Source organism: Triplophysa dalaica, chromosome 4, assembly GCF_015846415.1.
Source record: "Triplophysa dalaica isolate WHDGS20190420 chromosome 4, ASM1584641v1, whole genome shotgun sequence".
NCBI lineage: Eukaryota > Metazoa > Chordata > Actinopteri > Cypriniformes > Nemacheilidae > Triplophysa > Triplophysa dalaica.
Window position 1 is genome coordinate 19,898,818 of NC_079545.1, and position 9,900 is coordinate 19,908,717.

The 9,900-nt window shown below is 37.4% G+C and overlaps 1 protein-coding gene across 3 annotated transcripts in view; it reads left to right on the plus strand.

Annotated features, from left to right (window-relative positions):
* camkk1a (calcium/calmodulin-dependent protein kinase kinase 1, alpha a) overlaps positions 1-9,874 on the plus strand; it is a 70,041-nt gene extending 60,167 nt beyond the window's left edge. For 2 of the 3 annotated variants that reach the window (XM_056745552.1, XM_056745553.1), the window contains exons 13-17: positions 634-721; positions 1,677-1,805; positions 3,243-3,346; positions 6,285-6,332; positions 7,092-9,874. In XM_056745552.1, coding sequence (XP_056601530.1) covers positions 634-721; positions 1,677-1,805; positions 3,243-3,346; positions 6,285-6,332; positions 7,092-7,167 — 445 coding nt within the window. In that variant the 3' untranslated portion in view covers positions 7,168-9,874. The remainder of the gene's footprint in view (positions 1-633; positions 722-1,676; positions 1,806-3,242; positions 3,347-6,284; positions 6,333-7,091) is intronic. The other variant, XM_056745554.1, reaches the window with a different exon arrangement.
* The last annotated feature ends 26 nt before the right edge of the window (positions 9,875-9,900 follow it).

Consider the following 9,900-nt stretch of genomic DNA (forward strand, 5'->3'; position numbering starts at 1 on the left):
TATCTCAGCTGTTTAATCACAATGATGCATTTTTGAAGAAACCTAACCACATCTACGGAGTGATAAAAAATGAAGAAATGAAGATAGAAGAATACGTTTTCAATTGTTTAAAAGCTGAGACTCATATTTGACATATTGTTTGTCCATATATTCTTTACAGAAAATTTACTGTGAGCCATTAAAGTTGGGTGAAAATGTTTAAAAAAATGCTGGCGTAGGCTGGCAACTTTTTTTTAAAGAGGCTGGCGGCAAATGAGTTAATGACTCATTTTATCAGTTTGAATTTTTTTGTAGAACCTTCGGATGGGAAAGATATGACACATTTCTTTGTAATACTGTATTACTTATCATAGGAACTCTTCAGCAGCATCAGTGCTTTTAGTCTGTTTTAAGAACTGAAGTGATCATTTTATGTATCTTCCCTTTGTTTATGTTAGGAGAGTTCCGGTAAGTCAGGCTCTAACTCAAGTTAACTATACCGCGTGTTTGTAAGTTCAGCCCCCGTGATGTTTACAGAAGATGTCTGTTGTGTATCTCACTTCTGATAAAACCATGCTGTCATTGTCTGACCATGCCATCAGATGCCTTGGTTTTACTGCTTCAGCTTCTGCTTATGTTTCTGTGATGTCTCAGTCCAGCTGTAGGCGGGGGACTGAAGAACCTGACCTTACGAATGCTGGACAAAAACCCAGACACCAGGATCACCATTCCTGAGATCAAAGTAAGTTTCAGTGGAATGCAGCGGAGTGGTTCTGAAGTGGAGAGTGGAGTAGTTTCAGAGGTTTACAGAGAAATTAATCTTTTTCTTCCATATTTTACCTCAGAGGGCTGGTGTTATTAATTTGTGCTACTACTCTTGTCATGCATCCTCACTGAAGAATGAAGATTCTGTCATCATTGATTCACCCTCTTGTCATTTCAAACCTATGACTTTCTTACCTCTGCAGAACACAAAAGAAGATATTTTGAAGAATGTTGGTAATAAAAAAACGTTGGTCCCCATTGACTTCTATTGTGTGGACACAAAACCAATGCAAGTCATTGGGGACCAACGGTTTTTTTACCAACATTCTTCAAGATATGTTCTTTTGTGTTTTGCAGAAGAAATAAAGTCATACAGGTTTAAAATTACGAGTGGGTGGGTGATGATGACAGAATTTTTATTTTGGGGTGAACTATCCCTGTAACTCAGAGTGCACTATGCCTGCACATTCATCACTTTACAATACACATTTTCTAAGAGTGACATTATCATGCGCTGTGGTCTCTCAGTGGTAGCAGTGTTTCTATCAAAGCTATTGTTTTTTCTTTTGACACTATGTCATAGAAAAAAAATCAGTTCTGGAAACTTCCATCTGCTTTCTCTGTGTGACAGTGAATGTGAATAATTAGCACACACACACACATGCTCGGCCGTCAAGAGACTCCTGCCTGCGTGTCATTACCCTGAAAATCTCCCATTAAAGCAACGGTCCCCAGAGCACGCGTTAATCAGAGCTGCGCACCCTACATTAACTCTACCCTCATGTCCTTCTGACTATCTTTGTGTTTTAAGGACAGACATTATATTGCTTTAATCATTTCCATGGCGTTTTCAATTGATGAACGGATGAAGTGATGGAGGAAACAGTGAATGGATGAATTTATGTGTGCTACGTGCATTTGTTTGTCTACAGGTGGACCCATGGGTAACTCAGGATGGTGCCGATCCATTGCCTTTAGAGGAGGAGCATTGTACTGTGGTGGAGGTCACTGAAGAGGAGGTGCAGAACTCTGTGAAGTTTATTCCCAGCTTGTCAGCTGTGGTAAGTGTAAATGTGTATACATATTTTGTGAAAGAACGATTTAAAGCTGCAATCTGTAAAAAAAAAAATCCAAAATGAACAAAAATGAGTTAATGAGCAACAGTAAGTTAATAATTATGATTTATAATTTAAACTGTCGGGTAAGATTTTATGGGAAATATCACTGCAGGGCGAAATGTCGAAATGTTAGGAGAATAAAGTCGAAATAAAGTCGAAATGTTACGAGAATAAAGTCGAAATAAAGTCGAAATGTTACGAGAATAAAGTGGAAATGTTACGAGAATAAAGTCGAAATGTTACGAGAATAAAGTCGAAATGTTACGAGAATAAAGTCGAAATGTTACGAGAATAAAGTCGAAATGTTACGAGAATAAAGTCGAAATGTACGAGAATAAAGTCGAAATGTTACGAGAATAAAGTCGAAATGTTACGAGAATAAAGTCGAAATGTTACGAGAATAAAGTCGAAATGTTACGAGAATAAAGTCGAAGTGTTACGAGAATAAAGTCGAAATGTTACGAGAATAAAGTCGAAATCTTTTGAGAAAAATTAGAGAATTGCTAGAATCAATGGCTGTGGAGGATTAGGTTAAATCCTACTTTAGATTAGGATTTAGCATTAAGGAAATTCTTTGTCTTTTGGCGCATCATCACGGAGTTATAATTAGTAAAAGGACACTGCAGCGATTATGTAGGAAACTGAATTTATTGAGAAGAAAAAATCAGACATGAACTAAGAACTAACTCACTGGTTCAGATGACGTGCTTAAAAATAACTTAAACTCTTAAACTACAACTTTCACGTAAACAAGAAACGTGTTACGACGTTTATTCTCGTTACATTTCGACTTTATTCTCGTAACATTTCAACTTTATTTTCGGAACATTTTGACTTTATTCTCGTAACATTTCGACTTCATTCTCGTAACATTTCGACTTTATTCTCGTAACATTTTCACTTCATTCTCGAAACATTTCGACTTTATTCTCGAAACATTTCGACTTTATTCTCATAACATTTCCACTTTATTCTCGTAACATTTCCACTTTATTCTCGTAACATTTCCACTTTATTCTCGTAACATTTCCACTTTATTCTCGAAATCTTGGATTTTTTTTCTCTCTTTTTAACGTGGCACTAAAACGGCGTCGTAAAAAACAAAACAAAAATAGCTAGATATAATTTAATACTTTTTTGTGGTGGGGCCAGTGCAAATTTTGGCACGGCAAGTAAAAATTAGATTCACTTAGCCGAATGGCCCACTGATCTTTGAGCCCTGCCAGTGTACCGTCATTTGTCTTCCGCCTACGTAAATAGAAGGACCTGCAATTTTATCTTTCAAACAGAGATGGCGATAGAGAGATTTTTTTGGCTTCAAAATTAATTGATTTCTGTATATCAAAATATCCTTATTTCTTCCCTCATGTGGTATTCTAGATATTGGTCAAAGCCATGTTAAGGAAGCGTTCCTTTGGGAATCCATTTGAGTGTCCCAGCAGGAGAGAAGAGAGATCCATGTCTGCACCAGGCAGTCTGCTCATGTAAGTGATCCAAACACTTGTTCCCTGTGACCCGCAAAATCGTCAAACTTATATAATATATATATCATTATATTATATAATAACATCACTTACAGTATGACTAAATGGAAATCTATAATAATGCCACATATACCCAAATGACCCTCCATTTCCTCAAAAGAGGCTGAAATCTATTAAACGTCTTTTTGGCTTTTTTCTCTATCCGCATTCAAGGTCACAGCGTGGTATTTCAAACGTCATGTCTATCTGTTTGAATAGGAAGGTGTGCTAATAGTCCCCCATTACTTCTCCTGCTGCCATCATACGTTTCCATAGTAGCATGATTCAGCCGGTTATTCTCTGGCTGTATGAGTGCTGCATTGAAAGCTTTGGAACAATTTCTGTCTAGAAGTTTATCCTCCGCAGTGCCCTGAGGAGAAGGCGACTCCAACACACTCATCAATCATTTAGATTATGCTTTCAGTCATTTATATGAGATTTATTTTAAAATGAGATTAGATTCGAGAGAAATTAACGTTTGGTCAGTCATGGTTTTGGTTTGTGTCATTTTTTAGAGGATCTATTGACAGAAATTAAATATAATATACATGACTGTCAGATGTATATACAGACCTTACATAATGAAGAGTTATATTTTCATTACCTTTGAATTAGCTATTTCTATCTACATACACTGCGGGTCCCCTTACATGGAATTCACCCTGTTGTAGCCCTAAACGGACAAACTGCTCCACAGAGAGCGTTTCATAAATAAGTTATCTCCTTCGGCAAAGATGCGAATATGTGAAATCATCTTAGTCCTGTGTCAGTCACCGTAGTGCTACGACAGGAGGTGTGGAGTTAACCATTGGTTGCAATTCGCAACCTCACCACTAGATGGCAATAAATTTCACACAATTTTTATACATTCACACTAAAAATTCCACACTTTAGATGTTACCTGCAGCATAACTTCTGTTACAGTCATTCTCAGAGAGGCTTTTTGCAATTATTTACTTGAATCACATTATATATCTGCCCACTAGAATGACAGTAAGTGTCTCCAAGAAGTAATTTCTGCCCCCACTCAAGCGTTTCTTCCACATTAGAGTGGCCTTGTCCAAGGACAACAGAATGTGCTCTGACTTTTCCTCTTTATGTGCTTCCTGGTATGTGTCTATCAGAATGACCAAAGAGTTACTGCCTGTCTGCTGAATGTCCTGGATCAATATAAACAGTCTGATAAGCTCTGTTTGCATCCCACATAATCTCAAAGACAAATAACCTTGCAGATATGTCAATGCAGCGCTGACTTGCTCTGTTGCAGGTTGTGTTATTTTTCATACTTGACGTATGCGGCGAGGTCATCAATTATCTGTAAACAAATGTACATGTTTGTTTGGTGTGGCCTCTCCTTGCAGTGACACAGCAAGCCAATGTTATCAATCGATTGTATTTTCACTTACCTCCATCGTTTCTATATGAGCCATTTGTTCTCCAGCCTACTTGTTCCCTATGAGATCGTCATATGGAGAATGATTAAATGACAACAGCGCCCCCAGTTGGTGGAATGTCATAATTTTGTTTTTGTCACAAGATCTCAGTTCCTATAAATGTCTATCTGCCCTTGGTAGTTATTAACATGTCATCCATAATTCAGTGTCAGGTTGAATACACCACTTCCTCCACCCTAACCACTAACCTTTCTCATGGAAACACTTCATCTTAAATGCTTAACACGCACTCTCTTCCTCCTGTTCTGTGGTGATGATAAATACAAGACAAATGACTGCGGCTATAGATATGGATGGATGGGTAGATGCATTAGCAAAAAATGACATAACATGTTATTTTGTAACATCATACTGGATTTCACCTTCAGTTTGAATGGAAAAAATACTGGATGCTGGAAAATTGTTGTGTTGGGTCTGGTTAGGACACAGCTATGCGCACCACTGAACCAAGCAATGGTCAGGAAATCGTTACATCAAATAGACATTTGCTGGTTTTGGTGTAGCCCCCCTTCAGCATCTTAAAAATCTCCAGGGAGTAATGTGAGGAGCCTATTTGTATGCTCTTGAAGCACAGATTGCGCTTGCTTCGTGATATTTGCAGTTTTTGTTTGTCAAATACAGGGTTAAACGCTGTACGTGCTGGACAAATGTGCGTGGCATTTGTTTTATGATGATTTTTAAAAACGCTTGGGCTCTCTGGTGCTTGTGCTGTCTGTCTTTGACCGTACTATAGCGGGGTTTAAATTACAGTATATACCACGGGTACTCATATTATGACTCTCAGGGGCCACTTTTAGAAAATATGTGTGTCCAAGGTCTAGTAAACCTGATCTTTGTCATTTGCTTTTAAATGAGCAGTAACCAGCAATGACAGCTGTCTTAGACCAACCATTTTTATCAGCTCATGCATCCAAACAATAGGTGCGGAGCAGTTCTTTTGTTTTTAAAGTGTCTGCATTCAATATTTGTATCACTTAAAACTCATCTTTATGCCTTAAAATAGCATATGTAAAACTTTTTTTCCTGTGATGATCATTTTTCATGCCTTAAAATGACTTGAATGTAATTCCACACACTTGTTTCTTCTAGTATATGCCGATTCATGAATATGGATTCATTATTATTAGTCGCCCTTTATGTTTGTCAATTGGTTTTAAAAATATCTAACTAATAAAAGTCTTAAAAAAGCACTTTGACAATTTTTACAACACAGTATTAACTAATAAAATTGAAGTACATACATTTTAAAATTGTTAACTTACAAATAATGGAGATGATAAACTGATGTAAACTGATCTATGTGTAAGCACCACCTCAAATTTTGACTTTCATTCTTATAAACAAATTGAACTTTTGGTTTGACATGAAACTTGCATCACCTTGTCTTGACTCTGAGCTCTGACACACTCTGTATTTCCTCCACTGTCTCTCTCTCTCTGCTGCAGGGACTCATGGCCGTTCCGTCCCTCTTTTAAACTGCACCCCTCATTAAGGTAACTCATAGTGACAGGTGGACATTGTAATTTGTCACTCAAGCCCTCTATCAGATTCCCTGCCCTCTTCATTCCCATGGGTCACTGAAAGTCTGAGTCATATCTCCATCCTGCTCTTCTGTGGCATTTCTCCTCAGTAAAAATTCGGACCGGTATTGTTTTGAGAATCCAACCCATACATCTGTCCTTTGTCCCGGTCTTTCATTGAATCCCATTATGTCCAGTCTGGGCAGTTGTGTCTTCTCACTGTTTCAAAATATCATCCCATGTGCATGTCTGTTTCACATTTTTTCAGACAGTTTTTTCCAATGCTTACTGCTGGGTAGTCTCTGACGCAGTTCACTGACCACTTGATGCTTTTTACGTGCATACTGTCAGGCTCAGGGTGCACGAGTTAACTAGTCTGTCATAAAGTAAATGCACCTGATGATTAGAAAATAACAAATGTGTACAGTGACTGATTTTGAAGAACTTGTCTCTGGATTTAGATTTCTTTTGCTTGAGTTACTTAACAGCAAGTTAACAGGATATTCATTATAGGAACTGTATATTCTGCTTTTTTTCAGAGATATGTATGTAAAAAATGCTATATTACAGAAACTAATCACACATTCTCTACACACTTTTTTTAGTTTTTCATATTGTACAATCATGTACTGTACTTATTTTTTGCTGTTATATTTTTGTGGTATCATTTAAGAAATGCAACATTGGTCATTTAGACTATCAATCACACAGTATTCTTGTTTTCTCTCCCAGAAAAGGGAGCAGTGGAGAGGCCGGTAGAGAAGTTGAGCTTGAGGACCTGGATGAGGATGAGCCGCCCACCTCCTGAGTGACTCTGAAGCTTTCCTCATTGTCTGCGCTTCTCCATTCAGACATTTCCAACCATTTGAACAGATCCATGACCCAGACCACACGCCTGCAACCTGTTACATTAAACTGGATTATTCTGTTGCATGTCTTCAGTGGTACAAGAATCATAAAGTAAGGATTCCATTGTTCTCTCTTTTACATTTTTGGGATCTTTCCCATGATCCATCCCAACGTTTCCTCTCAGCATTGCTTTAATACTGTAAGTAGATTTCGGGAAACAATCTACACCGGACCTGTTTTGTTTGAAAGACGGACCTTTGGTACCACAAGCTCTTCTGAACACACGTACAGCATGGAGAAAAACTGCTGATGATAATATGGTAAAGCTCAAATCGATGGCATTGATGGAGCATGATGACATCATAATACGCGTGCATGTGTATAAAATAACAGCTGTGGATTCTTGCCTTTTTGCACTTAATCTATCCCAGTCATGTCTAAGAATGAAAATTGGCTAGATATTGGGTTTCCATATCTCTCGTTCTTTTTCTTTCTTTTTATACCATTAATAATTTCTCACCTCACACACACACGGGTGGAGAAGCTTGAATCAAAGGGGCTTACGAATTCACTAAACACTAATACTAAAAACTCTCTTTGTGTAAATATGTCCGTCACAAAAAAATGCAAATCAGAAAAGATTTGAGAAAACAGGGCTTATTAATGAAACGTGGACCGTGTTTCCCATTATCCTTAAACAGGGCTTATTCTCCACGTTTGTGAATGTAAAAACCCCTGAATCAAGTTACACAGGATGCACGTCTCTCATGTCAGTGTTTCGTCTGTACTGGAGCGATATGTGTCATTGTTTACCGAGTCTAAGCATTCCAAGAGGCCTGTTTGTCAGTCACATGAGCAAAAACATAGCACAGAAGCGAATGAGCGTGCGTGGAAGGAGAGGGAGTCACTTTCACTCAAAACAGACAAGCCAATTGAGGGTAGGATCTGAATACGATGTTTAGCTCGGGAAGGAAAGTAAACTGCCATTCAATGTCAGCACGGACCCTCTCAGCTCAGATTAACTTTGTACAAACAATACGCCTTGTTTACGTCGAATCATCTGCCAGCCGAAGACATCTTCTCTCCGAATACTACAAGTAAAAGAGATGCTTACTGGACGACCACTGTCATCGTGCATTTGGAGTGTATTTAACTTATTTGTTATAATAGTGAAATTGTTTTAAAAGATTTTTGCATGAATTAAACTGCATTTTTAATTTGGTCAGGGGTCAGTTTTTTTTGTAACGGAATCGCTAGCCCAAATTTGAAAATTCTCTCATAAGTTATTTAGAATTTAAAGAAGTTTATTTAGAGATTCATATGTGTTAAATAAAAGTTTGTCTTAAACTCAAGAAAGAAAGTCGTACACATCTGGGATGGCATGATGGTACATTATAAGAGATTTTTGTATATTTGCCTGAACCGTTCTTTAAATTAGTAATGCAAGTTGTCAATGCTTACAGGAAACCTTACACACATGTCAATCTTTTAAATGACTCATTATTGCTTATATGAAGGTGAATTGATCCTTTGCGCTGACCCACTTTCATTATATTCTTACTAAAATCTTTCTCTCTCTCTCCTGCCCTCTTTTTTATGCACACACCTTTCATGCTTCTTGTTCATCTAAAACCGAATTCAACAGCAAAAGCATTTTCAGTGCCAAACTGGTCTTTTTATGGTCTTATGGAGTCGTGTGTTTGTTGTGTTACTGTAGATGTAGTGAGATTCTGTATGTGGTACTCAGGGTCTGGACAATGCTGTTCTTGGAATACAGAGAGATTTGAGTAGCATATTCCTTGTTCAGGAGCTGTGTTTATGTGTGTGAATTTCCAAATTCTCGTTTACTTTTGCATACGTTTGTTACTTTACGTTTCCCTGATGTACAGTACTTATCGATGTATGCTATGCACCTCTTCCGTGTCTTGACGTATGGCATGTCTCTTTACTTGCTATAACCTTTTATTAGCTTTTACAAACCTCACTTCGGGTTTGTTAAAGTTTTTGATATCTTTATGAAGAAGCAAACCTTGATCTCAAAAACCCCTTTAAATTTTTCCTGGAGAACATTTTGTATAAGCTAAACATATGCAGCAGTCTATATATGGCATACCTCTGTGTGAGCAATGGACTTAAGTGCTACAGCTTTATTTCTTATTTCGGGTCACAGCTCATGTGCAATAGATAGCAGGCATGGTCACCCATTTACCATTTCTGTATACACACACACACATGCATAATGTTTTCTGTTGTTAACGTGAATCTCTAAAGGAAGGATTAAAAAGTGGCTATTTTGAACTGTGTAGCTCCTGTCATGAAAGTGATTTAAATGTTTCTTTTCTAACGAAAGTTGAAGTTGAAGAACCTTTAAAACATATATCAGAATTGACTGCTGTATATAAATCATAAAATGCTTAAATACCTGCAGTCTGAATGCGCAGTTATTTGTGTCCGAGTGCCTGATATTGCGGGTTATTTATATTGCATTGATCTGAATGTAACTGAATTTAAAAAGTCTGAGAAAATAAGACAAAAACAGCATGGCCTGAGAAAGCACTGAATGCAACTCTTTTGTAAATATGTAACAAAGCATATAAAGATGTTATTTTTTGCATGCTTTTTGTACACATAGACATAATCAAAAACAATAAAGATATCACAAATGACAGTGGCTTCTGTTTTTATTATGATT